Below are 18,251 nucleotides of genomic sequence, written 5' to 3'. Positions count from 1 at the left end.
CTTTTGACCAAACAAATGTGCGGACTGCACAGGCTAATCTGATGCTTTAAGCATATGCACTTATATGGGCATTATTATAACTATCTATAACTTTTTATAGATTGATTGATAAATTCTGCTTTTTTTGTTCATATTAACAAAATTCTTGACTGCTGACTTTACAATAGAATAAAACTTGTAAATAAAATGTCATGATAATGCTAGACATTCACGCAAAATCAGATCATAAGAAGACAATGAAGAATTCAGCATGATAAAGCGGATATCTTTGGTTTCCTTACATTATCGATTTTCATCCACAGTCATCAGAGTTATTAAGATTTCCAGAAGTGGAGCAGCCAAACAAAATAATATTTATTTCCTATGATGACAAGGTAGCAAAAATCAAAAATATTACAAAACGTTTTTTATTCATTGCCTTTCCAATCATTTTCATTTTTTGTTGCAGTTAGAAACTGTTCCTAAATCATATCTAAATCAGATTTATAAGGCATGAAAAGCATTGAAAAATAATTGCTGTGTTCGTTATTGAAAATGAGTGAATGTTTTTGGTTTTCCCCTAAAACACATGTGCAAAAGTAGTTTATCAATATCTCATCAATTACTTCTCTACTTATAACACGCAATTTCTAAGTACTTGCATGGAGTCATTCAACAATACAACTTAAGAACAACACTAATTGCATTTTCGTAATGATGTCATTGTATGGTCATAGATAATGTGGGTATTTGTGTAGAGGCAAGGTTACCATGGTTATTGAAATTGTCAATGTCACAAAGTTAGTTGAGAGAAAATTAAAATAGCAACAATTAACAAATGTACTCAAAAACCAAGGAAAATTTAATATTCCGAAATTAATACTCTCTATTTTTCCCAACATTATGTAATTGTATTTATCCCTCTTAAACTCTGTCATGCTATAATAATGTATCATAAACAGTTATTAATTAGATGGTCTATCCAATCATTATTAACATTATCATAACAAACTTCCCATTAAAAACATTTTCATTGAGAAATGAGTTTTCGCTATCATAATGTACACTTGCCATTAAACCCTTAACCACTTAAATACGTATTTAACCCTTTACCACTTAAATACGTATTTAACCTTTACTACTTAGATACGTATTTAACCCTTTACCACTTAGATACATATTTTGATTCATTTGAAGTCGGCCCTTAGAAAGTTATATTTAATTTAAGGCCTTTCTTACAAGATTCAAGTTTTAAAGGCTTAAGGTAGAATACCCGTAATGGTCATAACATGGTATTAAACTTTGCTTATGGTATAGGCAACATACACATTCTGACTAACTCATATGCAAATTTTCAGGAAGTTTGACCATCAATTAATTGACTTCTGGCCTTTTACATTTTTTTGCACTTGCAAAGTTGGGGTAGGGTTATAAAAATGCAAATAAAAGTACTTTTTAGTCATATCTATTGCCTGAAATGTATTTAGCACAATACTATATAAATATATAGACAAGGGACAAAATTGTCACAAAACCAGGTTTTCATTGTGAAAAAAAATCTGATAAAGGGAGAAAACTCAAACTGAACTTTTGAAATGAACAAACAAAATTAACCCCCTTTGTAAGTTTTTTTTTTTTTTTTAAATCTATTTTTAGTAGTGGCGACCTTGACATTGGAGATATTGACGTGATTCTTTCGTGCGACACACCGTCCCATGATGGTGAACAAATGTGCCAAATGATTTTAAAATCTCACAATGAATGACATAGTTATGGCCAGGACAAGCTCATTTATGGCCATTTTTGACCTTTGAACTCAAAGTGTGACCTTGACCTTGGAGATATCGACGTAATTATTTCGCGCGACACACCGTCCAATGATGGTGAACAAATGTGCCAAATGATTTTAAAATCTGACAATGAACGACATAGTTATGGCCCGGACAAGCTTGTTCCGCCCGCCCGCCAGCCAGCCCGCCAGCCCGCCCGCATTCGCCAATCTAATAACCAGTTTTTTCCTTCGGAAAACCTGGTTAATAAAACAATGTCCATAAAACAAAAGTTTCATGAAAGAAAATGCATTTTTTCAGAAAAATGATGGTACATAGGCTTTCAAAATCTTATTTTTTGCTTGGAAGTCAAATAATATGGAATATTTTGTAATCAATTTTTTCAATGAAAGTGTGTTTGGGCACTAAAATTTCACTCACAATATTAATATTGCATCTATGCTGAACAAATTGTAGAAATTACATGGTATGTTTCCAGGTGCATTTTTAAAAGAAAGGGAGGTAACTTTGGCAATGTAAAGAAATGAATAATAAAAAAATGAAGCACAAACGTGTCTATTTGATATGTATTCTTTCTATACGGTCAAAATAATAGACCTAAATCCATTCAATGGGCCAACTTACTTTAAGTATATTGTTTACAAATAATACACAATAAACAAGGGACAAAATTGTCACAAAACCAGGTTTTCATTGTGAAAAAAAAATCTGATAAAGGGAGAAAACTAAAACTGAACTTTTGAAATGAACAACAAAATTAACCCCCTTTGTAAGTTTGTTTTTAAAAAAAATCTATTTTTAGTCGTGGCTACCTTGACATTGGAGATATTGACGTGATTCTTTCGTGCGACACACCGTCCCATGATGGTGAACAAATGTGCCAAATGATTTAAAGATCTCACAATGAATGACATAGTTATGGCCAGGACAAGCTCATTTATGGCCATTTTTGACCTTTGAACTCAAAGTGTGACCTTGACCTTGGAGATATCGACGCAATTATTTCGCGCGACACACCGTCCAATGATGGTGAACAAATGTGCCAAATGATTTTAAAATCTGACAATGAACGACATAGTTATGGCCCGGACAAGCTTGTTCCGCCCGCCAGCCCGCCAGCCAGCCCGCCCGCCCGCATTCGCCAATCTAAAAAACAGTTTTTTCCTTTGGAAAACCTGGTTAAAAACTGTAGAATATTCTTATTCTAAAGTAAACAAGGACCATAACTCTGTATTGAAAATCGAGGAAAATAGCCAAAAACAACCAATCAGCACTAGTTTTTTAAAAACAACTCATTGTAATGTATTAGAAACAAGAGGGCAAAGATGGCCCTAGTTTGCTCACCTGAGAGGAGTCCGTTCATTCAATCTTTACCTAATGCAGGGCTCAACATTAACCTAAAAACCAACATGCCCTGCCGGGTAAGTACTTAGAAAATCTACTTGCCCTGAACATATAGCCACTTGCCCAAACATGAAATATCACATTAACTGTAAACCTGATCTTTTTAATAGAGATCAAAATGATACACCACAAGACCTTTTTTATTTTTGCACATTTGACAAAATGATTACAGCAATTAAAGATTTTGCAGACTAACAGTTACTTGTAAAGCCGAAGTTAAATAAACTAGACATTTCTCGTCTGTAAAAGATAAACACAATAGCATTTGAAAGCCGATGTTCGGAATCCCAATCAATTTACGGCCTTTGGTTTCTAAAAATAAGTTTGGAAATGCATGAGCACCATGCGTAGTTAGTTCGGACTTCCGCAAACAAACATCGCCGAGGTAAATTCGTGCATTAGGCAAATCGTTCGTGATTATTTGTACTATTTAACCATAGAAACACACATTTTTCTTTGTTCTTTTTTGCACTTGCCCGGGCGGACAACTAGATTATAAAATAACTTGCCCGGACCCAATTTTTATTTGCCAGGGGCAATCGGACAACCGTTAATGTTGAGCCCTGTAATCCAAATTTGACCTAGATATTGACCAGACAAACATCCTGGTAAAGTTTCATCATTATTGAACCAAAACTCTGGCGTAGGGAGGGGTTTTGTTTTTGTAAGATTTGAAATGGTGACCAATATTTTGAGTTGACCCCCCTTACCAAACATCAAACTTTGCTTACAAGGATTTTGTATAATATAATGAAAATTTTGACAATCTAAGGGCAATAATTATGGCATTAATTATGTGATTTTGCTCATCATCAAACTTGACTGAGATCTTTCAGCAACTTTGATAAAGAATGCTTGAGAAAATGTTAATGCTAGAGTGTTTACAAACCAATGTGGACGAATGGACAGCGGACAAAGACCAATCCTAAAACCTCACCTGAGCAATCAGGTGAGCTAAACAGTGTGTTTCACCGATCTGAGCCATTTTCCAACTTGTCCGAGAAATCAATAAAACCAATGTATTGACTAAGTTTCACGATGATAAGGCAAAATATGTGACTTCGATAGTGTTCCATCACAATGTTTCTCTCTATATAGTCACATAAGGAAAACTGCTCCACCCCCTGGCAGCCATGTTTATTGACCCATCGGGACCATTTGCAAACTCATCTGAGATATATATAAAACAATCTTTTCACCAAGTTTCATGATGATTGGGCAAAAAATGTGACTTGTAGAGTGTTCACAAGCTTTTTTTTACTATATAAATATAAGAAAACTGCCCCCCCCCCGGCAGCCATGTTATTCAACTGACCAGAACCATTTTCCAACTCAACTCTCATCTCAAGGAAACAAATGTTCTGACCAAATTTCATGAAAATTGGGCAAAAAATGTGACTTCTAGAATTTCACATTTTTTCACTATATACATATAGAGAAAAATGCCCCGCCCACTGGCGGCCATGTTTTTTCACCGATCTGGACCATTTTCGACTCGTCTGACATATCAATAAAACCAATGTTTGATTAACTTTCATGACGATTGGGCCAAAATTGTGACTTCTAGCGTGTTAACAAGGTTTCTCTTTAGCCAAATAAGGAAAACTGCCCCGCCCACTGGCGGCCATGTTTTTCAACGGACCGGAACCACTTTTTAACTCAACCAACATATCATTAAGACAGACATTTAGACAAAGTTACATGAAGATTGGGCATTAAATGTGAATCTACAGTGTTTACAAGCTTTTTCTTTTTTTTTTGACCTAGTGACCTAGTTTTTGACCCAGCATGACCCAGTTTCGAACTCGATCGAGATATCATTTGGACAAACCTTCTGACCAAGTTTCATGAAGATCGGACAATAAATGTGGCCTCTAGAGTGTTTACGAACAAATGTGGACGGACAGACGACAGACCGGTCACAAAAGCTTAACTGTGCAAACAGGTGAGCTAAAAACAAGAGCTGTCACCATATGATGACATATGCCCCCTATAAACGCTTTGATAGAAGTTATAGCATTTTTCGAAACCTAAACGCAGATTTTGAAACCTAAACGCAGACCCCAAGTTCAAGGTCAAGGTCACAGGGGTCAAAATTTTTGTGCGTATGGAAAGGCCTTGTCCATATAAACATGCATACCAAATATGAAGGTTATATCTCAAGGGACATAGAAGTTATGAGCATTTTTCAAAACCTAAACGCAGATTTTGAAACCTTAACGCAGACCCTAAGTTCAAAGTGAAGGTCACAGGGGTCAAAAAAAATTTGCGTATGGAAAGGCCTTGTCCATATACACATGCATACCAAATATGAAGGCTTTATCTCAAGGGACATAGAAGTTATGAGCATTTTTCGAAACCTAAACGCAGATTTCGAAACCTAAACGCGGACCCTAACATCAAGGTAAAGGTCACAGGGGTAAAACAAGTGTGCGCATGGAAAGGCCTTGTCCATATACACATGCATACCAAATATGAAGGCTTTATCTCAAGGGACATAGAAGTTATGAGCATTTTTCGAAACCTAACCGCAGATTTCAAAACCTAAACGCGGACCCTAAGTTCAAGGTCAAGGTCACAGGGGTAAAAACTTTTGTGCGTATGGAAAGGCTTTATCCATATACATATGCATACCAAATATGAAGGTTATATCTCAAGGGACATAGAAGTTATGAGCATTTTTCGAAACCTAAACGCAAAGTGTGACGAAGACGGACAGACGGACGGACAGACGGACAGTCCAATCACTATATGCCCCCTTTTCTTCGAAAGGAGGCATAAAAAATCGCTGGACTGATGTGATAAAATATTGATTTCACAAGCATCAAGTATCAACATGCCATGATGTAGGAAGAATATTTTCATTTTCATTCTGATGATTCTATATTGTCTCTTTCAATGAGTGCATGTGCCCTTTCTAATGTTTTATTTACCGGTATGATTTCCACATCTCTTTTGGAGTTGTTTGTTAACATTTGCAAGATCATTTGTAAAAATAAAGTAAAGAGAGTGAATAAAATAAAACATGTTGCTTCACAATATATCAGCATTAACCAAAAGTAAACAACATTAACAAATGCTGCTTGCAAGGTAATCATGCACATAAGTGACACACCTGTATTTGTATGGGGAAATAAAGAAGCCTTTATTAAATGAAATAAATAAATTAACAACAATGACATGAAAAGACCAGCAACAATCTTTCAAGATTGTTTAATAATGGAATAAACAATAAGCTTTGTCACAGACAAATAAAAGTCCTCTACTGAGTTAACCCATTTACGCCTAGTGGACTCTCCCATCTTTCTAAATTGGATCAATTTATTTCCAAAATTAGGGATGTCTAGTATGTTTATTTCTATATTTAGAATATTTCTTACAGAAATTCCTTTAAGCAAACAGCGCAGACCCTGATGAGACACCACATCATGCGGCGTCTCATCTGGGTCTACGCTGTTTGCCAAGGCCTTTTTTCTAGACACTAGGCATAAATGGGTTAATGTTGTCCCAGTATAAAAAGGATTTCCGTAAGTTTCATCAACCTTTTCAAAGTAGTGTTTGAGTGGTAGCAGGATCTAGATTTTAGTTTTTACTTATATTTCTGAAACCAAAGCAACCACTTTTGTCTGACAAATGAACTAAAATCCTGTGCATATTTCCCATATGGCCCTCTCTTAACAAACAGACTTCCATCATTTCAGCATATGGAATGCAGGATCCAGATTTTTCAGACAAACGGACAGACAGACAAAACTGAAATAACATACATATTCCCTCAATGGTCTTTTATCAAGCAACTTTGAAAAAATCTGACTAAAGTTTTGTTGAGTTGTCACTTTGTCCAGATTTTAGTTTTCAACCTCATTTTATGTCTGCCGAAAAAAAGTACATATTCCACCGTTGAATAATTTAAAATAATAATGAAGGCAAAGCATGAAAAATGGGATAAACATTAGATGACTGTTTAAAGAGTTAACAATTTATTGGAACACAATGTAAAAATAAACAAAGTTTCACATGATACATGTATATGTACGCAGTTTTAAGCATCCAAGACAAACGTTTAATGTTTTAAACTAATTAGCTCGAGTACTTTTTAGTAGTAGCAGGATCCTCTTTTTAATTTTATCATTACCATAACAACCAGAACTTTTTTCCAACAAAAATTCTTAACAAACATGCATATTGCCCATATGGTCCTCTATCAACATACTAAGTTTCATCAATCTAGCTTTAGTAGCTTTTGAGTAGCTATCTCAGGATCAAGGTTACAATATACTAAATACTCGTTTCATGTAGGGCTGTACTCTCTAAAAAAATATCATAGTTGACTCGAAGGCATGTTTTACATCTTAAACTATTGTTCGGGTTTTATCTTTCGGAGATAATGGTAGGGCATAAATAGGTGTTCACGACCGAATCCCTGAAATATGATAAACTTGGAGACTTTAGTAAAGCCTTGCACTGAAAAAGGTTACATTCCACTAAGAAACGACCGAAAACAAAGTTGCAAAAACAGTCGATTTTGATAAGCGTCAAGTTCTTTTTTGGTTTGAACATGACCTATCTTTTTTATTGCATAAATCGATTCCGCTTAGAATGGCCTTTAAGAAAAGGTATGGTTATGGGGGTCTCTATGTGCAAAATGTTGAATTTATTTTCGCTCAAAGTTGTCGCTTTTACATTGAATTATATAGGGAAACTATTTTGTATATTGTGACCTAAACGCAAACCTGGCCTAGTCACAAAGGAGCTGTATTTACAGAAAATCATCATTTTTGTGGTGGGATATGACGCGTTTTGGCAAATTTCACGGAACAAATGCGTTTGTTTCATGAATTTAAGGAGCATTGTGAGTTTTTAAGAAAAAAATGCGTTTTCAGAGGAAAATAAGAGGATAAACGTACAAAAACTCGTCTTGAGCATCTCAAATGGCAACAATTTGTGCTGAAAGAACTCAGGAACACGTTTTAATAGTTGTTTACTTCTTTTTCTACATAGCTTGTAACAATATTAAAGTATTTTGACCGATTGTTATTATTTAGGGTAATCGTTTTACTGCTGAACGCGCGTTATAAATCAAAGCTCCGACCGCGAAAGCCAGAAGGCTTATCAGGCGTTATAATAAAATGCATTTTCAAGCATTTCTACGTGAAAGATCGGTCTGAACTTTGGCATGTACATAGAAAATAGGTTTATAAGTATCGAGAAGTGCTTATTTTTCGCCATGTTAACAGTAAACGTTGTCTTATAGGTTACAATATACTAAATACTCGTTTCATGTAGGGCTGTACTCTCTAAAAAAATATCATAGTTGACTCGAAGGCATGTTTTACATCTTAAACTATTGTTCGGGTTTTATCTTTCGGAGATAATGGTAGGGCATAAATAGGTGTTCACGACCGAATCCCTGAAATATGATAAACTTGGAGACTTTAGTAAAGCCTTGCACTGAAAAAGGTTACATTCCACTAAGAAACGACCGAAAACAAAGTTGCAAAAACAGTCGATTTTGATAAGCGTCAAGTTCTTTTTTGGTTTGAACATGACCTATCTTTTTTATTGCATAAATCGATTCCGCTTAGAATGGCCTTTAAGAAAAGGTATGGTTATGGGGGTCTCTATGTGCAAAATGTTGAATTTATTTTCGCTCAAAGTTGTCGCTTTTACATTGAATTATATAGGGAAACTATTTAGTATATTGTGACCTCAAGATTCCCACGAACACATGGAATGACTTATAAACAGAATTACAAAACACAGACATACAGACTGTGTATGTGTGTGTGTGTGTGGGGGGGGGGGGGGGGCCTATAGTCCCTCTCAGTTACACCAGAAGGGACTAACAAGTAAAAATAAAACCACAGTAAACAGTCACAAGATGTTTCAATAAAAACAACAAATACTTCAAATATTATAATTGTCATTAACAAAACTAAACAAGAAAACCCTCAACCAAGTTATAAGTAAATGTGAAGCAATCAGCATAACTTTTTTTCTATGTAAAGGAAGCATGGAGTCACAGGTTTAAGAATAAATAAATCAGTATCTGTGATATGAAAAATGCTTAATACATGCATCGGTTCCACTCACAAGTCTTGAGTTTAGTTCATTTACTTCCTGTCATGCATTTACATCCTGTCAGATTGTGTTAAAAACTTACTCTAAAAGCGGGTTTAATGCATGTGCGTAATGTGTCGTCCCTAATGAGCCTGTGCAGTATGCACTTTCCACTTTTATGATATTTTTTGTTTAAAGAAAGTCTCTTCTTAGCAAAAATCCAGTTTAGGCAGAAAGTGTTGTCCCTCATTAGCCTGTGCAAACTGCACAGGCTAATCTGGGACGACACTTTACGCACATGCATTAAACCGCCTCTTAACAGAACGCAAATCATTTATTGAAAACATATAGCATCAACCTGGATCAATAATACCATGTCTGCATTGCAGAATATTAACTCCTTCATACTTTCAAGAAGTAATGTAATGATAAATACAAGATCTATAATTAAAGCATACTTAACAAGCAACAAAAAGCAGCGTTGCTTACCTGTTTGGAATTTCCTGGACACTGTTGAGCGGCGTATTGCTTGAACTGAATGGCAGTCTGTTGATTCAAGGCTGCTCTAATCTGCCTCCTGCAACATAGTCATGTGTATAACCGGGCTGAGAGGTAAGGCAGGAATCAATAAACCAATACCAGCAGTAGCAAGGACAAACCAATACCAGCAGTAGCAAGGACTGGGTTTTGCAAGCTATGGCTAAAATTTGCCTGCATGGTGCTGTGGAAACGTAGCTGGAAGGCTTAGCTAAGTGTGTAATGCAAATTAGATCCTTTGTAATTTAGCAAAATAGCGTTATATAAATTAGATTCTTTGTGACCTGGCATGACAAAGTGTACTTTGCCATAGATATTTCGTAAAATTGGTTTATAGATTATGGTCTTCAGTAGAAGAATAAAGAAAACATCAATATAGCCTTGCTCTGGCAAAACAGGGCTAAATTCATGTATGTAAAGTATCGTCTCAGATAAGCCTGTACAGTTGGCTGGGGCTTATCAGGGACCACTCATTTGGCTTATGAATATTTTTTTTTAAGCAAGTCTCTTCTAAAAGAAAATCCAGTCTAGGCAGAAAGAGTTGTCCCTGATTAGCCTGTGCCAAGTGCACATGCTAATCTACGCTGAATCTTAATGCACATGTATTAAGCCCCATTTTCGCAGAGCGTGGCTCATATTTAATTTATACTTATTTATACAAGGCAATCAAAGAGACAGCTAGATCAATTGCAGAATGTTTTTGTCTGAAGTGATGACCTTCATTTTGAGCCAGCAGACTGAAGCATGCCTTTTGCACATCATCCCAATGACCTTAACCCTTTACCACTTAGATACGTATTTTGACGCATCTGTAGTCCCTTAGAAAGTTACATTTAATTATAGACCATTCTTAGTATATTCAAATTTTAAAGGCTTCATTTCCAACCCTTAGATAGTGATGAGCAGCAAACAGCATAAAACCTGAACAAACTGCGAGTTACTCAAAGGCTGTTCTGGTTTTATGCTGGTTGCAAAAGCCATTTGCACTTTGCTTCTGATGGGAGAAAGGTTAACATTGCACCAAAAATGTGATTATTATGACTGACTCATTTCTTCTGAACACATCCCAATGTTACAAAATTTCCTAAAAAATCATTCAAAGGGTATTAAATATATGGATATGACAAGAAATAAAGGCACAAACTTTTTATCTACAGCATTTAGACTTGAGTGGACTTGACTGAATTATGCCTTCTGAACAATGTCTCTATTATGTAAACATTTTAACAAGTTTCAGCAAAATCTTTCAACATGAAAATTCTTCATAGAGTATAGGAGCTGACACTAAAATGGAGGCTCAAACCATGGACCTTTGATGCATGCATTCTGCACATCTTCTCAAAGCTCTTAACATTTTAAATAAGTTTCACCTAAATCCTTCAGGAGATAAATGGAGCAGGCACAGAAATGGAGCTCTCATGTCTTATACATGTGTATGTTATGGAAAGTGTTATGGACAGGCTGAAAGATTGACTGACTGACTAACTGACTGACGGATGGATGAAGGTCATTCCTATAATACCCCCTATGGCTTTGCAGCATGGAATAAATAATGCATTTATTAAATCTTCAGAAAAAAATATGGACATGATGCATACTTTGCTGTAAACTAGATAGACATTCATATCGCTTACAACTTCTAGCATGAGCCATTTTAATGTTAATATTTTTGTAAAATTCAGTTATTTGTTTCAACCTCAAATAAGAACATGTATGTATAAAAACATGTAAATGTAATATAAATTTCTTGCTAGTTGGTATAAGAGAAAACTAAAATTATTTCACAATAAAATTAACATAGAAATACTTATTATGAACAGCACAGATTATGGTTTAAGTAGAATAGTGATTTCAATTTAAGAGTTATCATGAGAATTTGTATGTAAAACAAAACTATTGCCAAGCAATACCAGTCCCCTACCGGCTCCACCATTGTCAGAAATATATATATATATATATATATATATATATATATATATATATATATATATATATATATATATATATATATATATATATATATATGTATATATATATAATATTTGTTTTGTTGCCATAGCAACCAGAATTTTTGACAAAGGAACAAAATGAAATGACGTGTATAACATCCATATTGCCATCTATCCATGTTTCAAGTTTCATGAAAAAATATAAAGAACTTTTAAAGTTATCGCAGGATCCAGAAAAGTGTGACAGACTGACAGACTGACTGACCGACGGACACATGCGCAAACCAAAAGTCCCCTTCGGTGAAACCAGTAGGGGACAAAAATAGGAGGTATTGCTAAATCTTTAAATAGTGTTTTATCCAATCAGTTCACATATACTTATTCCAATTAGTTCAGTCAATTTTTCTATTTTATTCTAAAACACCACTGCATTGTGGTGACTTTAAAGGCATTGCATGTTTATACTGTTTGAATGTATATCAATATTGCATGCAAAACACCATAAACAAAACACAAAATGAAGAACAAAAATAATTGTATTTTTTTAATGTAATTAATTGTATAAGTATGATATCATAAGTCTAGATGTGGACTTAATTCTGTAGTTTAAAGTGTTCTACGCAGATATTTGAATAGTATCTGAATATTACAAGTTGTCTACATAGCAAACCATTAGTTCTTATGACTAATAAAATCCTAATGCAAAAATTTCACATACAAATATAACTGAGCCAGACTCCGTGAAAACCAAGCTTAATGCATGTGCTTAAATCATTGTCCCAGATCAGAATGAGCAGTCCACACAGGCTTATCAGAGAATACTTTCCTTTTTTAAAGGATATCTCTTTAAAAAACAAGAGCACCGCCTTGCGGGTGCAGACCGCTCATCTATTTTCTTTTAAAAGGTGAAGGGACTCTCATTTTTAATCACAAAGGAGGGAGGGGTGGAGTGAAGAGGGGTGTATAGTGTGGGGGTGTGGACATTTATTACATTATTTTCCAAAAATGCGAAAAAAAATGCACAAAAAAAAATCGGGGGGGGGGGGGGGGGGGGGGTGGGGGGTGATTCTTGGGTGCGATGGTTGGACGGTATTTCAAACATAAAATAATAAAAATAAATATTTGTGATTTCTAACCGTTTAAAAAAAAAAGAAATTTGGGGGGATGGGGTGGGTGGGGGGGGGGGGGGGTATAATGTGAGGGGTTGTGGTGGTCATTTGTGAGATGATCTTAAAAAAAAAAAATTAGGGGGGGGGGAGGAGGGTGGGGGAGGAGGGGTGGGTTGGGATTCTTGGGTGCGATGGTTTGGACGATATTTCAAACATAAAATAATACAAATAAATATTTGTGTTTTTTAACCGTTTAAAAAAAACAAAAAACATTGGGGGGGGGGTGGGGTGGGGTGGGGGGGGGTTTAGTGTGAGGGTGTGGTGGTCATTTGTGAGATGATCTTAAAAAAAATATATATAAAAAATATGGGGGGGATTCGGGGGGGGGGGGGGGGGAGGGGGGGAGGGCGGTTTGGGTGGAGTCTATTGTGGTATGTCAGGTAAGAGTAGTTTTGTCAAAGTATCAATCAAATCTAATCATAAATAAAGAAGTTATGGCAATTTTAGCAAAATTTAATAATTTGACCTTGAGAGTCAAGGTCATTCAAAGGTCAAAGTAAAATTCAACTTGCCAGGTACAGTAACCTCATGATAGCATGAAAGTATTTGAAGTTTGAAAGCAATAGCCTTGATACTTAAGAAGTAAAGTGGATCGAAACACAAAATTTAACCATATATTAAAAGTTACTAAGTCAAAAAAGGGCCATAATTCCGTAAAAATGACAACCAGAGTTATGCAACTTGTCCTTTTACTGTACCCTTATGATAGTTTGCGAGTGTTCCAAGTATGAAAGCAATATCTATGATACTTTAGGGGTAAAGTGGACCAAAACACAAAACTTAACCAAATTTTCAATTTTCTAAGTATAAAGGGCCCATAATTCCGTCCAAATGCCAGTCAGAGTTACATAACTTTGCCTGCACAGTCCCCTTATGATAGTTAATAAGTGTTGCAAGTATGAAAGCAATAGCTTTGATACTGTAGGAATAAAGTGGACCTAAACACAAAACTTAACCAAATTTTCAATTTTCTAAGTATAAAAAGGGCCCATAATTATGTCAAAATGCCAGTCAGAGTTACATTACTTTGCCTGCACAGTCCCCTTATGATAGTTAGTAAGTGTTGCAAGTATGAAAGCAATAGCTTTGATACTTACGGAATAAAATGGACCTAAACACAAAACTTAACCAAAATTTTCAATTTTCTAAGTATAACAAGGGACAAAATTGTCACAAAACCAGGTTTTCATTGTGAAAAAAAATCTGATAAAGGGAGACAACTCAAACTGAACTTTTGAAATGAACAAAGAAAATTAACCCCCTTTGTAAGTTTGTTTTAAAATAAATCTATTTTTAGTCGTGGTGACCTTGACATTGGAGATATGCACATGAATTTTTTTTTTTTGACCTTTGACCATGAAGGATGACCTTGACCTTTCACCACTAAAAATGTGCAGCTTCATAAGATACACATGCATGGCAAATATCAAGTTGCTATCTTCAATATTGCAAAAGTTATGAGCAACGTTAAAGTTTTCGGACGGACACACGGACGGACGGACGGACGGTCAAAATTTGTGTGCGTATGGAAAGGCGTTGTCCATATACACATGCATACCAAATATGAAGGTTATATCTCAAGGGACATTTATGGCCATTTTTGACCTTTGAACTCAAAGTGTGACCTTGACCTTGGAGATATCGACGTAATTATTTCGCGCGACACACCGTCCAATGATGGTGAACAAATGTGCCAAATGATTTTAAAATCTGACAATGAACGACATAGTTATGGCTCGGACAAGCTCATTTATGGCCATTTTTGACCTTTGAACTCAAAGTGTGACCTTGACCTTGGAGATATCGACGTAATTATTTCGCGCAACACACCGTCCAATGATGGTGAACAAATGTGCCAAATGATTTTAAAATCTGACAATGAACGACATAGTTATGGCCCGGACAAGCTTGTTCCGCCCGCCCGCCAGCCAGCCCGCCAGCCAGCCAGCCAGCCAGCCTGCCCGCATTCGCCAATCTAATAACCAGTTTTTTCCTTCGGAAAACCTGGTTAAAAAGGGCACATAATTCTGTAAAAATGCACGCCAGAGTTATCTAACTTTGCCTGCACAGTCCCCTCATGATAGTAAGTAAGTGTACCAAGTTTGAATGCAATAGCATTGATACTTTCTGAGAAAAGTGGACCTAAACGCAAAACTTAACCAAAATTTTCAATTTTCTAAGTATAAAAAGGGCACATAATTCTGTCAAATTGCACGCCAGAGTTATCTAACTTTGCCTGCCCAGTCCTCTCATGATAGTAAGTAAGTGTACCAAGTTTGAATGCAATAGCATTGATACTTTCTGAGAAAAGTGGACCTAAACGCAAAACTTAACCGGACGCCGACGCAGACGCCGACGCCAAGGTGATGACAATAGCTAATAATTTTTTTTCAAAAAATAGATGAGCTAAAAAAATTTATATCCAGTCTAGGCAGAAAATGTCATCACTGACTACATGTAGTCTGTGATGACCACACAAGCATATATGGGACAATATTTTAGGCAAATGCATAAAGCCCCGGTTTTCATAGTGAGTGGCTCATTATTTAAAATTGCTTAAATTTCATAAATTTGACACAAAGTATTACAAGTCATGATTTCTTGGTATATATTTTATAAATTAATGATCATAATGCATTGCTTTTTTTGAGGATATAAACAAGTAAATATAAGTTTGCAGCTTAATGGTGCTGTTTCAACAATAGTAATTATATTCAAGAATCTTTTCAGCATATATTCCATGAGGAATGATCCTTATTAAAAAGAACTTGAAGGAACTCTTTAAAATCATCAATATCCAATATTTACAAGAGAATTGAACAAGAGATGTGTTTGTCAGAAACACAATGCCCCTTATTGTGCCACTTTGAAAAAAAAATTCAATATATCATTTGGCAGGTTTAGAAATTATCTCCCTTTTAAAGCTTATTACTTCCCTTGGATTGTATTTTTTGACTTTAGACCTTGAAGGATGACCTTGACATTTCACCACTCAAAATGTGCAGCTTCATGAGATACACATGCATGCCAAATATCAAGTTGCTATCTTCAATATTGCAAAAGTTATCGCCAATGTCTGTCCGTCCGTCCGAAAACTTTAACATTGGCGATAACTTTTGCAATATTGAAGATAGCAACTTGATATTTGGCATGCATGTGTATCTCATGAAGCTGCACATTTTGAACTGTTCAACTGCTATATGCCACCCTTCCCCGGGCATAAAAATAATAAAGGGACAAAAAGGGTGGGATATACTATAAAAAGGTGGTATGCTTCAACAATGGAAGGAGGGATAAATATTTTTAAAGGGTGGGGCATTAAATGGAATGGCAGCCCCCCCTTTCCCGTTTAAGCTTAATTACTACCTGATGATCTTATGACCAACAATGCCCTTTGAGCATCAGTGTACTGATTTAATCTGCTCCAGAGCTCCAGCACCAACAAATTTTTTTTTTTGTGGAGATGGAGATCAACCGCGGAAACCCTAAGATCCAGGAAAGTAAACAAGAGGGCCAAGTTGGTCCTGAATTGATCACCTGTGTGGGGCGTGGCTAGTTTCTTACCCAAGCGTATGATTTCTATTTAAACCATTTCATTCCCATGCCTCCCAGCAGGGCATATTTTGACCCCATATATGATGTTTCATGCCAAATTTGGGAAATTGGTATGGCTTTCTGCTTTATATCCACTGTTGTTACTATTCCAATTGGAAGTTGTTTTTTAATAATTTGTAAATCTCTAAGATTTTTTAGATTCGTTGTTTCAAAAATCTTCATTTTCACTTCACTTTGTCACCATTTGCACACGAATAAGCAAAGAATTACCCAACATATTTTAAAACACTGACTTTTATTGGAAGATTAGGAAACGGCAGCCAATGATATCGCTCGTTTAAACAAGAGCTGCGTTTTTGAAACACAATGCACCCTACTGCGCTTTCAGGCTGCATGGAAGCTATTGTAGAAATAAAACTTTTCATTTAATCAGCAAGGTTATATTTTGAATGTAAAGGTCTGAGTGACCTTGACCTAGTGACATCAAACCATATTTAATAGTAGATCTCAATGAAATGCATGCACATGTGAAGTTTAAAGAACATAGACCCAAGAGTTTTAATTTTATGAGCAAGGTTAAAGTTTTGAGACAGACAGACAGACAGACAGACAGACCAAAAACAATATTCCCCCTGATCATTCGATGTAATATGCGGAGAGGTTTCGTGGGCTGCGGATATTTCAGGCTGTTTATGAGATATGTCCGCGGAATCGGTCGTTAATCTCTTGTGACATATTCAAAGTACTGGGACGATTTAACAACTTTGAAAGGTCACCCAAGACTCCTGCCTGTGAAGTTTCATGAAAATCTGTATTGCAGTTTAGGAGGCAATGTTGTGAAGTTTAGTGAAAATCTGTATTGCAGTTTAGGAGGCAATGTTGTGAAGTTGTGTTAAAATCAATTAACCATATAGATAAATAAATAAAGAAGTTATGGCAATTTTAGCAAAATTTAATAATTTGACCTTGAGAGTCAAGGTCATTCAAAGGTCAAGGTAAAATTCAACTTGCCAGGTACAGTAACCTCATGATAGCATGAAAGTATTTGAAGTTTGAAAGCAATAGCCTTGATACTTAAGAAGTAAAGTGGATCGAAACACAAAATTTAACCATATATTAAAAGTTACTAAGTCAAAAAAGGGCCATAATTCCGTAAAAATGACAACCAGAGTTATGCAACTTGTCCTTTTACTGTACCCTTATGATAGTTTGCGAGTGTTCCAAGTATGAAAGCAATATCTATGATACTTTAGGGGTAAAGTGGACCAAAACACAAAACTTAACCAAATTTTCAATTTTCTAAGTATAAAGGGCCCATAATTCCGTCCAAATGCCAGTCAGAGTTACATAACTTTGCCTGCACAGTCCCCTTATGATAGTTAATAAGTGTTGCAAGTATGAAAGCAATAGCTTTGATACTGTAGGAATAAAGTGGACCTAAACACAAAACTTAACCAAATTTTCAATTTTCTAAGTATAAAAAGGGCCCATAATTATGTCAAAATGCCAGTCAGAGTTACATTACTTTGCCTGCACAGTCCCCTTATGATAGTTAGTAAGTGTTGCAAGTATGAAAGCAATAGCTTTGATACTTACGGAATAAAATGGACCTAAACATAAAACTTAACCAAAATTTTCAATTTTCTTAGTATAACAAGGGACAAAATTGTCACAAAACCAGGTTTTCATTGTGAAAAAAAAATCTGATAAAGGGAGACAACTCAAACTGAACTTTTGAAATGAACAAAGAAAATTAACCCCCTTTGTAAGTTTGTTTTAAAATAAATCTATTTTTAGTCGTGGCGACC

The 18,251-nt window shown here is 35.6% G+C and overlaps 1 protein-coding gene across 1 annotated transcript in view; it reads right to left on the bottom strand.

The window, feature by feature from the left end:
- Positions 1 to 18,251, bottom strand: part of LOC127873244 (Golgi resident protein GCP60-like) — a 62,169-nt gene that overhangs the window by 27,022 nt on the left and 16,896 nt on the right. Inside the window, exon 5 of the mRNA XM_052417019.1 lies at positions 9,723 to 9,810. Within this exon, the coding sequence (XP_052272979.1) occupies positions 9,723 to 9,810 (88 nt within the window). The remainder of the gene's footprint in view (positions 1 to 9,722; positions 9,811 to 18,251) is intronic.

This window comes from Dreissena polymorpha, chromosome 3, assembly GCF_020536995.1.
Source record: "Dreissena polymorpha isolate Duluth1 chromosome 3, UMN_Dpol_1.0, whole genome shotgun sequence".
NCBI classification, from domain to species: Eukaryota; Metazoa; Mollusca; class Bivalvia; order Myida; family Dreissenidae; genus Dreissena; species Dreissena polymorpha.
This window is presented reverse-complemented; position numbering and strand designations above follow the sequence as displayed.